Genomic DNA, 14,751 nt, shown 5'->3' with positions numbered 1-14,751 from the left:
TGCACCGCGCGAATTTCTTTCCCTTCAATACAAAGCGAGGGATCGCGCACTGTGCATCATTTAGAGCAATACTCGGCGCGCTAAAGGTGCCATTGTAGTGTGCGATGGGTAATCAGGGCTAGATATCAGCGGTAAAGGTTCGTTCACACCTGCGAATAGCAACCGGTCACGAGACCTTTCGCGACTGGCGATCCAAAAGCGACTATACGCGACCGGTGTTCACACCTGCGTGCGACCTATACCTGTCGTCACACTAGAATTCGCGTCTGCTCCCATTGCCATTGCCCCGTAATATAAAGTGACATCCTGTTCCTGCGCGTCTGATTGGTGCAGAGGTTTGCGACTGCAGTCGCGCGACTGAAAAATCGAGCAGCGAGCGACTGTGCCAAAGCAGTCGCTTCGCGACCAAAGCGGCTATTTGCGACCGTTTGCGACTAACTTGGTCGCGCGGCCGACGCTGGTCGCAGCTGTGAGCAAGCCCTAAAGCGGTGAATAGAAAGTAGCCTATGTCCTCTCCCCCGCAGATATTTACCTGAAATGGACTTGACGTAGAACACAGTGGGGAGACAGACGAGTAGGAACATCACCAGTGGTATTGACCCGACGATAAACCAGTAGTTTGAAAGCTTTTTCATGATGCCCCTGCAAGTGGATACAACACAGAGCATGAAAATGACGGCACCAGGCCCTTAGCCGGGGGGGGGGGGGCTAGGGGCCCGGGCCCCCTACCCCCCCCCCCCCCCGAAATTTTGGTGAAGTATGTGTTTTTTACCAAAAATAAATAATAAAAGTAGGTGTTTTTCTCAAAAAGTCAAGGTTTTAAGCAAGTGCCCCACCCCCACCCCCCCCGAAAAAAAGTCCTGGCTACGGGCCTGGACGGCACACATCCATAACACGCGTAACGTTCGGGGCACTGTAAAGAGAACTTTGCTGGGGTAGCATCAAGTCGCAGTCGCCGAATCTCAGGCTCAAGAAAATCGATTTTGTTCACGTTATTGAAATTTGTTTTTGTACTGTTGTATTATGCCAACATTATTCCGACACTACACGTGCAAATAAAGAAGCCATTGGAAACTACGCTTAAAAGGTTGACCCACCGAGTTGGTGTAGTGGCTATGGTGCTCGACTGCTGACCCGAAGGTCGCTGGATCGAATCCCGGGCGCGGCGGCCGCATTTAGATGGAGGCGAAATGCTAGAGGCCCGTGTACTTAGATTTAGGTACACGTTAAAGAACACCAGGTGGTCGAAATTTCCGGAGCCGTCCAGTCCGGCGTCCCTCATAATCATATCGTAGTTTGGGGACGCAAAACGCCAACGATCATCATCATTAAAAGGTCGTGTTTATATATAGTGGCCAAGTGATAGCGCTATACGCGCTTACATTTGGTAAAGTTACCGTGCGAAGTTTTCATTTAAAAAAAAAACGATAAACTTATGCTCAGTAAGCAGCGGTTGAAAGGAATGTAACTACATTCATAACATGTGGCTTGTTGATTGGAGAATACATTATGAATTTTGTTTGACATTTAGCAGTGCTAGGTTAGCATTAAGCCAGATGTTGACTACATGGAACCAGCGACGGTATGTTCGAGGACGAAAAGAAAATCGTTCGTATTTTCTGCATATGCTACTATGTCAGGTGTGTTAGGTGTACTCACAATATTATTTATATACAATAGAAAAAAAATGCAAGACCTAAAATGGACCCCTGGAGTACACCATACATTATTCATAATAGAGCTGAAGTGTAGAAATATTCCTATATTATTGTGTTGATTTGTCACGTTATGGGCAATTTTCTCTCTTATGTCCTGTAGAGCTAGGATTTACATTTTTCAAAGTCGTACTGATTTGCTGATAGTAAGGCAAATTTGTGAACATGCAATTGATACTCGAGTCTAAAGCCTCTTCACTTAGTATACCTGAAAAAAACAGGCAATATAATAATTGTTCGGTAGCTGCTGATCCTATCAACTGCACCAACTTTATAGAAGACAGATGCCTTACCAATCTTCATTTCACACGGAATAACTAAAAAGTAATTACCCGCAATGATGGCTTAGCATATCTCGTTCAGGGCTACCAAGGTGAGTGGTTACGGTGCTCGGCTGCTGACCCAAAAGTCGCGGGCTCGATCCCTACCGCGGCGGTCGCATTTCCATGAAAGCGATATGCTATATAGACGTCGATTTATGTGCACGTTGAAGGGACGCTAAAGAATGGCTTTTCTCGTGTTAGTAAATTACTCTTTCACATTTCCGAAATCACCAAGCTTTCCGCGAGAAGACGCAAGCTTGGTAAGCGAGAAAACGTGCAAAAAGATAATCGACGCCACCTTGATGTCCCCACGCCAAATGCCGTGACGTCATTGATTTTGACGGCGTCTACTAGGTCCTACGTTGTTTGTAATCAGTAAAAATGAAGTACGTTGTCCTCTGAGGGGGCCATAGACTTAATATACGAAGTTACAGGAAATTTCGTGAAGCCAATGACGCGAAAATACGAAAAATACACTTTGGGATCCGCGACGTCACGCGTGGACATTTCAGCGCGAAATTTAAAAATGAAACTGACTATATCTACGATTTTCTCCTTTGTTAATAGACCTATTATGGTGAAATTAACGACATTAAGGTTCTCAGAGTACAGTTTATCAATCTAAATTGATTCAGTGTTGCACATTAGTGTCCCTTTAAATATCCCCAGGTGTTCGTAATTTCCAGAGCCCTCCACTATAGCGTGCCTCGTAATCATATATTGTGGTTATAATAACTGTTGGGGTTTAACGCCCCAAAACTACGATATGATTAAGAGGAACGCCGTATGGGAGGGCTCCGGAAATTTTGACCACCTGGGGTTCTTTAAAGTGTACCTAAATCCAAGCACACGGGCCTCAAGCATTTTCGCCTCCATCGAAAATGCGGCCGCCGCGGCCAGGATTCGATCCTGAGACCTTCGGGTCAGCAGTCGAGCACCACAACCACTAGACCACCGTGGCGGGTCATACATTGGGGTTATTGGCACGTAAAACCATAGGTGTTATCGAGGCCCCAACACGGCGGCCGCATTTATATATCGGGCGAAATGCAAAAACGCCTCTTTAAGCTTACATAATGGTCCGCGTTAATGACCTCAAGGCGGTCAAATATTAATTGATATTCCACTTCGTTAAAGCGTGCCTCGTAATCACATCGTGACAGCTGCACTGAAAACGAGGAGAAAAGTAAGTGACGAGCGTCGCTGTGTGTGAGTCATTTCGTCTTCGCTTTCAGTGCTCCGCCCAGGTCAAGGTATACTACTATCATATTGTGTTAAGGCCAGCTGCCTTCCAGTCGATATATTCCAGTGTAGGTAAACCTAGTTGCCGCCTGAGCCTCGCTCTCGTTGTGACCACATCCACACTGCGATGTACATATATCTTAAATACCCGAGGGCGCTAACCGCTGTTGTGACGTATACTTCAGCATAGGTGAGCACAGGCTTCCCCTTCAGGGGGGGGTGGGGGTGAGGGTTTATCGCAGTGCCCCCCCCCCCTCCTATGTGCTTAGCAAGGCGTGGGGGTTCGAGCTAGATGGTACTCCACGATGAACTACTTCTTGCGCAAGATTTCTTGGACAAAGGACAAAATTTCTTGGGCAATTTCTCTTATCTGCCTAGAAAGGGGAGGTGCCACCTCCCCCTCCCCCTCCCTCCGTGCGCACGCCTATGCACTTCAGTTCCCCCAATCAAAGTTACATCTAGTTAGATTGAGCTCCTAAGTGCAGTTATACCACTAACCATGGTAACGCCATACTGTGGTTCGCCACCTCGGAAAGAAAATCTAACTAGCAAAATGGTGGCACAAATTACGGCTAAAGTCCCTATTAAGGCGGCGAAGGCGACGCGCGGCTCCGGAGGAAGCCGAAACGTATCTTTCCAACAGCCTGTTTGCATTTTAACCAATGTATGCGCTTGCGGACAAGCAGAGGCTAACAGAAGGACTTACTTCAAGGGAAAGTAGAGTTCATTAATTTTGCTGTCCTACTTATGAATACCAGGTGCATCTTCGTATCTTAACAACATTAGTGGCTGGGCTAGTTGGTTCATAATCTCAAATACTGGATAGCGCGGTTTTGACACACGACAGAGAAAGAACACTGATGCACAGGTTTTGCCCTTGTCCTGCGCATATTTCTCTGTCCTGTGTCGAATCCGTGCCATCCAGCATTTAAGATTGTGTATCTTCAAATTGTCATTAGCGGAACTGGGTATCACATGCCCTGCTTGAAAGCCGTCACCGAGAGCAGCGTTTTCCGTGCATCATATGTCAACTCCACTTTGTGGTAATCATTCACTCCTGTTAACCCGAGTACTTCGCAAATGTGCTTAGCGTATAAAACAATATGTTATCATGAAGTTTTAAACTCACTCTGCAGTTGGGGAGCCACCAGCTGCAGCGGGTGGTGCGCCGCCGGGGTCGGCGGACGACGATACGCTGGACATGCCGGAGGCCATCGACTCGTCGCCCATCTTGCCTCGTCGGTGGTTCGCAGCTGCCGCAGATTACTGTCGTCTTCACCGAGTGGGGCGGCAGGCTGAGCCCTGGATATGGAGGCGAAGCAAGTTTATCGCATTATACTCGTCGGCCTTGTCAAACTCACTGGAAAACGGCCTACATCTCTGTCTTTTTGCCCCGCAAGAACAATCGCCATATAGCTTGCTAGCGTTCTCTCTCAATTGTGAACACTCGGTGCTCGGCACTTTCACGTTAAGAATGCCGTGTCATGCTGACTCAACGAAGACCACGGCTGGAAGCGCGTGCCAAACTTCATCGCTGCGCCTTCTGACGGCTTCACGGCAACTTCGAGAGCCTGTACTGTGCGTACTGCGCACGTGCATCCTTTTCTACGTTCCAGTCCGCTGTTCGCTCGCTGCAACCGCGTAAACAACGGAACGTGGGACGAAGCGCAAGGTGTCGCTTTCGCAGTCGCGTGGAAGCGCCCTAGCAATGATATCATTGACGAAAATAGCCTTGTTTGTAGAAGTGTTTGCCCAAATTTCCTAAGCCCTCCGCTACATCGTCTCTCAAAGTCAATCATGGTTTTCGGACGTAAAACCGCAAGAGTTATGTCTTTCGATCTTGACAGGGTCGTGCCAATTCCGGCAACCGCAGGCGTATGACTCGTGCTGTATGACCTATGAACCGCGCTATAGAAGACGGGGAAGGAAGGGAGACTCACTGACAGCGCTGTCAACACTTCATTGTGACCGCCTTCAATTGTGGGCTGTGTTTCTTCCAATATTTCACCAACACGCCCAAGCTTCTACACTATGAACTGCGCTCCGTGCGAGGGGGCGCGCGTAGCTGTACGCGTATGTGGTACTCGTTCTGGGCCGCTACACAAAAGACGAGCAGGATACGCCATCGGCCGCGCGAGATGAGGGAAGGCGCGACGTCCCATGGCTCACCTTCGCTGAGGCTGCAGTGTCCGGGCGCAGACACGGCTGTCCTGGACACAAGCGGCACAGCTCGAGACGCCTGGATGCCCGAGCCGTTCTTCAGCGCCGGCTCGCCGCTCAGCTCGGCTCGAGCCCCGCGAGACAGCTCAACGACTTCGTCTTCATTTTCACGCCGAAAGGACACTTCGCTGAAGTGTCAGGAAACTGTCCCATCTGTACGATTAATGAAAATGCCGACTCATAAATATAATCTTTTTCCAGAAAAAAAAAAACATATTCAAACGATGTCAAATGTCGTTTAATTTACACGTATTACTTAGACCGCGCAATGCATTTTAACAGTGAGAAGTAACTTAATTAGTAACAAGAAAGTGATGCGACGGACAACGTAATTGCATCACTTTAGCAGGTTTAGATTACTTGCAGAACTAGACAAGGCACTTTCGACCATAAATAAGATTGTTCGGTGAAGGGAACCGCTTATAACGAACCGTGGGATTAGCGCTAGTTATTAGGCATTGATTCATGAGCCATTCCGCTCTGCGAACGTCGATGACGAGCGAAGCTGTGCAGCACACGGCACAGTGGCGAAATAATTTTGATGAAAGGTGCAGCAAGGCACATAACTTTCATGAAATGTCCAGAAAGACGCTTTTGAATTAAGCTTGTGCCTCTTTAAAGTTTCCCATTTGAGCAACATGCACCTTTTTGCCGCATTCTCCGTTTCGCGACATTATAGTGGGCCAGGTCTGAGTAGTACGTACGGTTTGCCCAATTCGTCTGGCACATATACGTTGATGATGACGATGATGACGATGCCCTCTTCCTGATGGCGCTCACCCACAAAGGGGGATGGGTCAAGAGCCGGGCGGCAGGTTGCTTAAAATGACTGCCTACCACTCGGAAAAAATTTTCTGATTGCGGTGAAAACGAGAAGATCGTTCGTCACATCGGCGGCAACGAGCATGCTTTTGTCCCATAAAAAAGGAATTATATCTTCAATTTGATGTTGAAAATCGTGAAAGAATGACCACTAGCGTCACCCAACGGCGATGTGGTTCAATATACTGGTAGCACAAGAAGTCCTCGCAGGTAGACTCATTTTGCTTAAAAACAAACATTTATAACTTAAAATTGTTCTTACGCACTTGAGGCAGCGGTAACTTACCGCTGCCTCAAATGCGTAAGAACAACAGCGTGAGGAAAAAAAGGCAAAGAAATTACTCTCTGACGCAACGGTTGCGTCAGAGAGTAATTTTTTTTTCCTTTTTTTCCTCACGCGACTAAAGAGGCGCCCGGTGGCTCTGCTTGCGGCACCGCCTTCGATTTCGTCTGCTTCAACTCATGCGCTATGCCATGCGGCTACACATCCTCCTCACATGCCCCACCTTCCCTCATCCCCCATCACCGGCTGTGGCGGTGTCTTACTGGGAGTCCATCATGACCAGCACTTCTGCTTTCGATCAGCGCCGGATCATCTCCTGCGCCATGAAGAGGATTGCGCTTCAGGGACTTTCCTTCGCTTTGTAAGGGTGCCCCCTCACATTGAGGGAGCACCCACGTGCCATGTAGGGGGCTTGGCCCCCACGTTCACACACTGGCAATAAGTGTTTCTACCACCACCACCTCCGCGCTGGTCGTACAGCGCCGCTGTATTGCTGTTGGATGTCTCACATGTGCTTCGCTGTGAAGGCGTGCATTTATAGTCTCCTTTTGATGAATCAACTTGGCTTGGATTGCAGCAGCAGTACTGAAATAAACGCATAGACTGCGATTACAGCAAAAGAAGTGTTCTGTAATCCTATAATAAGGCTTCATTTAACCGCTAACGCGCTGAAAACTGCTGTTACATTCATTACATTAGTGTTCAGCGAAAATAATGTAATCCTAAGAAATCACATGTGCTTTCGGTTTTAATTTTTACCGGCACTACACTCGTCATCGCGTCCACCAACCAGTGTTGTGGGCATGTTTCACGCCAATGGAAGAAGACCGAACGCAGATCGAAAAATTTTGTTTTAAAAATTTCTGTTCACTTTCCAGAGAAACCACTGCAGGGTTGGACGCTTCAGGCTGTATGCTTCCGATTGCGGTACAAAACAGAAAAGCGATGAAGGGCGATAGACAGCCCCTTTAAAGTAAACACCTATGAAACTAAACAAATCTGGAAATTTAGATTAAAAATGAAACATCGAATAAATGAAAATGCTTAACAAGCAAGCGGTCAGACTATCGTTTGGGCTTTCTAAGAGAAATAATGACAGATTTCAAATCAAGATTATGAACAGATGAAAATAGACTAACACGGTAATCTTTGTTTCATTTATCTAATCGAACACAAGCATAGCAGACATCCCTGTGGCTATAACCTAACGAAGTGCCACCAAATGATAAAATTACTGGAACGTTTATTGCTAATCCTAACTCCTGGAATGGAGCTACAAGGTATCTTTTTCTCAGATTAGAATAGCGGCCTCAAAATAAAAAGAAATGCTATTGTTTCAATTTCACTGCAAAACATGCATAACGAGGACGCCTCGAGTCCAGCTATATGTAAGTGAGAATTCAATTGCGGAATTCTACATCGTAATCTGGTGTAAGAAACTTCTAACTGGCGAGATAAACACCGCTGTTTATTCTATTAATACCTTAGATGTACGAAGTCTTAAAATTAATCCAATGAGAATTTGCCTATTTCGTTTTGCAAACAAGCATTTCTGAATCATAATGCTGTCGCGTAAGCAGTATCTGGTAAAAGTGAGATGAAGGGTCCACTCAGGGATATTGTGGCTAATGAGTCAGCCATTTCATTCAAATTGTTTGTTTGTTTGTTTGTTTTCCCTAAGGAGACTGGCTCATACCCACGAGGGGGATTGGCCACACTGACAATTATAATCTGTTTTCCAACTGTGTGTTCCCTTCTTCATCTTTAGTGGACCATATATAGACGAGTCGTGGTGTTTGCCCAGGGCCGTACCCAGCAATTTTTTCGCGGGAGGTCTGTGTGTAGAACGGCTAACTTTGGCAACTGGTGGTCGCCGTGAAGGGGTGTAAATAATTCAGTATTACCCGAAAAGTTAAAGCTCGAAAAAATTTCGGATGGCCGGGGGGGGGGGGTTCAGAACCCCTCGAACCTCCCCCCCCCTCCCCCCAGTTATGGCCCTGGGCTTGCCTCATTTCTGTAGCACATACGTTTTTTTTTTTCCGCTGACAACTTCTTCATTCTTAGTGGACCAGTGGTGGGTATAGCGGGGTTTTCCCAATGTCAGTGGCACATACCTGCGATAGAGGTTTTGTGTTCGCAGAGTTGCTGTTTGCGGAGTTAGTCTAGCTCTAAAATACAGTGACACAGTGGCATTGGTTGTGTCCCACAACTCATGGCCAAGCTTTCTGGAAGAAGAAATTAACTGAATGTAAAAAAAGAAAGAAAAATTGGCCGCGTATCTGCGTGCTTCGCTGCAAATGTCGTGTAAAGACGATAGAAGAGGCGCTGTGTGAGATATGGACGCCATCTGGCAATACGTCGGGAAACATGAGTGCTGTGTTGCGTGCTGGTAGTCCCGGCGCAGCAGCAGGCGAAGACCGGCGGTGACCAACGCGACCGGCGGGGACGCCAGCCAGCCCGAAAACGCGGTTTGGCGCGAAGCGCTGAAGCAGAGAAACGTCCGCACTCAACGAGTACTCTCCACACACTCTTTTATTTACACGTCGCCTGGGTAAAACAGGAACGCCAGAGCGGCGCCCACAACCGGCAGCCTGAAGGCCGCCCACAACGCTGCTTTTTCATTTTTTAAATATTTTTTTTCACCTTCTTGGCCTTCTCAAAACTAAAGTTTTTCAACACCAACCCATGGCATTCGTACAGTGCAATACAGAACCGAAACCGAAACACAACAATGAGCTCGCGCGAAGGGCACGGAGGAAGGCAAATGTCAGCGCAGTCGCATTTTCAGCTTTGTTGAAACAGCGCTCACTAGACGACGACGAAGTAAAAGAAGGCACAGGACAGGCGCTGCCTGTCCTGTGCCTTCTTTTACTTCGTCGTCGTCTAGTGAGCGCTGTTTCAACAAAGATGAACGCATACCAACTCGCTCAAGCTTCCATTCTTATGCATTTTCAGCGCAGCTTAAGAAACTAGGGTCCTTAAAATTACGTATGTATGCATTTTCTATTAAAGGAACACGCCACCTAATACTTACCTAGTGATGTTGCACCTCAGATATGCATGATATTTACTTTTTGATCGACAACGTTCACAAGTATGAACAGCCGCACCAGTTCAAGACGGCTGGCCCTTGGGCAAGTGGTTCAACTTTGGCCGAGTGGCTGAATCGAGGGACGTGCCGACAAACAGAGACAGACCAAAATTTCTGCCTTTAAGCAAGGGTCGGTTTCTTTGTATAGCCCCCATAGGACGCGAAATCCAAACGCTCCGCCGACGCAAGCGCCGAGAGCGCTATTGAGTTACGCCCCTTGCAGAAGGCCGCCAAGCCATTCCTCCATGCGCCAAGCTCAAAGGGCGATGACGTAGCGATTACGTTGCTTACGTCGTCAGGGCAACAGTAACAACAGCCGCTCGCCTCCATCCCTCTTTCTCCCTCTCCGCGTGCCGTTTTCTCTCTTTTTTTGTGCGCTTGCTTTTCCTCCTCTCCCATGCCACGCACCGTTTTTTATTTTGTACGCTTGCTTTTTCTCCTCTATGCCCCGCGCCGGGATTTTTTTTTTTTGTTGTTGTTCGCGTGCGCTCGCTCGCGCGCGTGCTGTGCTTGGCCGCGCATTCGCGTTTGCCCGCAGCCAGCACGTGCTAGAGCATAAAGGATGAATCCACCTACAACATTTCTGTTACCTCTTTTTATTGTTCTGTTTCCGAAACTCAAGATCTGCATGTAATGGGGCACGATACAAGTTCAGGAGAAGAACAGAAGGGAAGAATTCACAGTGTGTGCATGACTAAACACAAAAGTTCATTGTAAAATTTAGAAATTAAAAAATCGAACACATTGAAAAGTGTAGGCCCTTTGACGTACACACATATAAGAAAAACGATTTTCATTTGGTGCAATACCGAGCGAAGTCTCTGATGAGAGGTAATCATGTAGTTTAAAGAAATGTCAGTGCATGACAAAAACATAACGAAGCGCAAAATATGTAAATATGAAATAATATTGCAATGATTTACTTATTAACCGTTGAAATGATACGAAACACAAAACAACCACTTACATATTTGCTCAGATTTTGCACAAATATACATGAAATGCTGGACACCTTCACCACATAAGCAAAATGAAAAAGATAAGATTTAGCACAGTAAGTAGTACATTGCGCTAAAAAGAGCAAGACACAATATATGGTACTTGAACACTACTTGAATGTTGGTGGCAACGGGATGCAGGCCATGGTCAGTTTATGCAGCAGCACATGACATTCGAAGAAAAGCGTATTACTCAACGACCAGGTGAAATAAGCCTATACGCAGCTTTTCTTTCACCGCGAATACAATGTCTAGCTGAATATAACGCCACTGAAGGGAGGACGTCATGTTGGGTACACTGAGCACTTCATTGTGATAAACACAAACAGTAAAATTCTGCGTATAGGACATGTCTCATGCCTACACATGAATCCTTAGAGCGGTTTTTCCATAGGTAATAACAGAGACAATATATAAACACACAAACTACTTCTTCAGCCGTAAGTGCATAGCATATTCACGCACCGAGAAGAAGCACTGGGGGCAGGGTAGAAAGCTGGTCCACTTGAGTTGCGTATCGAGACTTCGCAGAGAGCTCATTCTACAGCTGTTAACCCCTCCTTAGGCAAACGCATCAGTTCTTGCCTTCTCGAATACTCCGAAAACGTTTCCGTCCTGAAATAAAGCAATTGAAAACTATTAATTCCAACGATACGATACAAACGCAGTTTCGTCGTCTCGGCTCAATGCAAGCTGCGATACATTCGGCAGTTTTAGAATAGCGTACGCTATGTTAGCGTTTGCGGCTCGCTATTTCCGTCACTGCGGGAGCCCGCAAGCGGTTAACGTACGACGCATGCACAGTTGCGCGAAAAGCCAACGCAAAGCTTTTCGTACGCTATTCTAAAACTGCCTATTGAGTCTCAGAAACGTGTATTTAAACGATGGCGAGTGATAAACAGGCGAAAAAAGCAAAACGCACTTCCATCACGCAGTTCTGTCATAGACGCAAAAGTTAAACTATGAGTCTCAAGTGCTTTAATTTAATTCCTTCTAGGAACAGCGATATTAACTGCAACATCGTGCTTTTCACGATTCAGCCGTAATTAAAAAAACAATAACTGTGTTGTCCAACTGCAATTCGTAAATGTGTGGCTGCGAACGCAAGCCGCATGCTCACCTTTAGTTTTTCGGAACCTCGAAGAATCTTGCGGAACTCGGCCGGTCTTGAAGTATCCGTGCACCGTTGCATGATGTACGAATGGTGCGTGCCGTTAACCACCACGGCGGCAAGAGCGCACAACACGCAAACACCACAAAATCTCCACACGCCGGCCAAAGCTCGCTTCATGTAACGGAACATCACGAAACTTTATGTCAAGGCCAGCGACTAGGACGGGCTCCTGTACGGCGGCGACGGAGCACGGCTGACGTAACGACCACTCCGATAAGCCTCAAGAGCGAACAATGTCCCGCCAACCACAACGGGAGACTTGCAGGTGTCCGCCAAGCATAGCCTGCCTGCACGGCCAGCCTGGTGCTCGCTCTCAACACTCGCTTCGTGCTACAACGGAACTTTCGAGGAATTCAAAACTAGCGTCGCGGTGCGCGCGCGGCCTCCGCGGCCGGCGCGGGGCGCACGGCTTTGCCGGCACGGCGGCAGGCTGCCATTGGCTGCTTTAATTTTGAATCTTCATGAACACTAGCGCCAATTTCACCTTCAGTTACGGCCCCTTTTAAAAGGCCGCCGAACTAGCAAATTATTCAAGATGGTGTCGGTGACGTAATCATGACGTAATTCTTTGGGACGCCGGAGCGGCAGTGTTTTCGGGTATTGGTTTAAGTTCCCCAAGAAAGACTATCGTCTTTAAAAATCGGGGCAGCTACGCCCTAGTGATGCGAAGACTGAAGAAAGAGTGGAGCTGGTAGCGTTGCCCCCCCCCCTCTCGCCTTCAATTCCCTTTCCCGCCCCTTGCTACCATCTCCTCGTCACCCTCACTTCTTTTTGCCACCCCATTGCTATACAAGGCTACGCTTTACTCTCTCCCTTCCTCTTCACCCTCATTCTTCTCCTCACTTCCCTTTCCCACCCCTTTGCTATACTATACCCTACAAGGCTCTGCTATGCTGTGCTAGCATGCATAGATTGCCGAGTGGTTACAACGCTCGTCTTCGTATGGTGGGTACGCGGGTTCGAATGCCGCCTCCTGAAGAAATTTTTTCGCCATGAATTTCTCTCTCTCTTTCTTTCTGTCTGTACTCGCTATCCCACCCATCAGCGTTATTGCATCCCGCACCGGACAAATCGGCGCACTTACTCTGGGGGCGAAGCAGAAGATGAACAGGATGAAGAGAGCGTGTGCCTGTTCATGATGATGATGATAATTCAGTATGTCCCGGGGAACATTCAGTAGCTATAGCTTTGAAAAGGGTGATACGTATCTCGTAAAATGCGCTTTCCACATTAAATGTACATTTATAGCAGTGCGGCAAGCGACTCCGCAGGCTCGCTTCAGGCCTGTAGAATCAGCACATCTGTGCGGCCTCAGCAGACGTCGTGTAGTCTTCTTGCCTGGGCCATCTTTCAACAGCGCAGCACGATAGCGGATACGGATGACTCTTGATAAGTTCGCCTTCCTTGTAGTAACCAGTAGTATCAGAGATAGGATCATGGCAGAAGAAGTTAGCTCTTTTCTTGCAAGAAAGACTCGGAATTCTAAAAATTGACGACCCTTTTTTGGTTAAGCATTCCGGGGAAATTGTAGAGTTCCTGAAGAATAACGCAGACAAAAGCTTGTTGGCCTGCTCCTTTGACATAAAGGACCTGTATTATTCCTTGCCTCAAAACGAACTAATCGCATGCGTAGAAGAATGTATCGACGACTGTGGCGCAGTTGCTTTTCAGAACTCAGCCGGGGTATCTGTTCAATGCTTTTTAGATTTGCTTCGCTGCTATCTCCGCTCGACATTTGCCACATGAAATGGGAAAGCTTTCCTACAGAAGCAGGGCGTCTGTATCGGCTCATGTTTGGCGCCGATACTAAGTGACATTTTTCTAGCCCATAACAGGAATCTGGCACAGGTCTTGTCGGAGCACAGGGTGGTCAAAGTTTTAAGATACGTGGACGATTACCTTGTCCTCTTAGAGCCGGAATCACACGTATCGGTAGATAAACTCAAAAACGTTTTTTCTGTTGGCCTTAGCCCACTCATTATAACAGTTGAAGAGCCGTTCGATAACGTGCTACGGTTTCTAGATATTGAACTTGAATTCATGGAACAGCACACGTGTTGGGAATATAAACCCAGAGCTAATAAGCCCCTGTTGCCATACCAATCTGCTCACTCGAAGCTCGTAAAAAGAAGCATTGCCAATCTGTGTTTTGGAAACGCATTGAAGAAATCCTGCCACCATAAGATCCATGAAAGTCTTATGAGTCAGTCCAAAAGGTTATTGGCAGCTGGTTACCCAGAGTCTGTACAGGTGTGGTGTCGGTTGTCGAGGGTCTGCTTAAAAGGTGCTGCTTGGACAGTAGTCCTCAGGACGCAGCCATCCAACAGGCGAAAAGTAGGAGCAGAGTGGCAGTAGTGCCTTATCTGCACAAAACGGCTCACAATCTAAAGAAAATAGCTAGTCGTGTGGACATCAAAGTAGTGTTCTCAGCCCCGGAAAAACTTGGCAGATTATGTAGCTTGACGGACCCGTACCGCAGGCCAGTTGTCGAATGCTCCAAGAACCACCGCGACCCTCTAGTGGATTGTGTACAAGAGGTGGTTTACGAGCTCCCGCTGACTTGTGGAAATAAGTATATAGGTCAGACGGGAAGATGCCTTAATGATCGTCTTCGTGAGCACAAGTTATATGTCAAAAACAAGAATAATTACGGCCATTTGTCTACACATTGTTTGGAATGCGGTTGCGTACCGATGTATGATTCATGTAAGGTGCTTGCAAAGCATAAAGATAAAGACGTCCGAGAGATAATCGAATCCCAGGCTATATATCGCAATGGTGACACGTGTGTGAGTGCACCGTCAATTCTTCTAGATCGGGAGAGGGCTTTTCTGGTTGGCTAGTGGTTGGACTGGTGGCGCCACTGTGCACGGATATATAGTT

At 47.3% G+C, this 14,751-nt stretch overlaps 1 protein-coding gene across 1 annotated transcript in view; it reads right to left on the bottom strand.

The window, feature by feature from the left end:
* The window catches only part of LOC119389731 (uncharacterized), a 63,419-nt gene extending 57,776 nt beyond the window's left edge, over nt 1-5,643 (bottom strand). Inside the window, exons 1-3 of the mRNA XM_037657103.2 lie at nt 5,450-5,643; nt 4,410-4,582; nt 533-642 (exon numbers count right to left, since the gene is read on the bottom strand). Coding sequence (XP_037513031.1) covers nt 533-642; nt 4,410-4,510 — 211 coding nt within the window. The 5' untranslated portion in view covers nt 4,511-4,582; nt 5,450-5,643. The remainder of the gene's footprint in view (nt 1-532; nt 643-4,409; nt 4,583-5,449) is intronic.
* Between the last annotated feature and the right edge of the window lie 9,108 nt (nt 5,644-14,751).

Source organism: Rhipicephalus sanguineus, chromosome 4 (genome assembly GCF_013339695.2).
Source record: "Rhipicephalus sanguineus isolate Rsan-2018 chromosome 4, BIME_Rsan_1.4, whole genome shotgun sequence".
NCBI classification, from domain to species: domain Eukaryota; kingdom Metazoa; phylum Arthropoda; class Arachnida; order Ixodida; family Ixodidae; genus Rhipicephalus; species Rhipicephalus sanguineus.
This window is presented reverse-complemented; position numbering and strand designations above follow the sequence as displayed.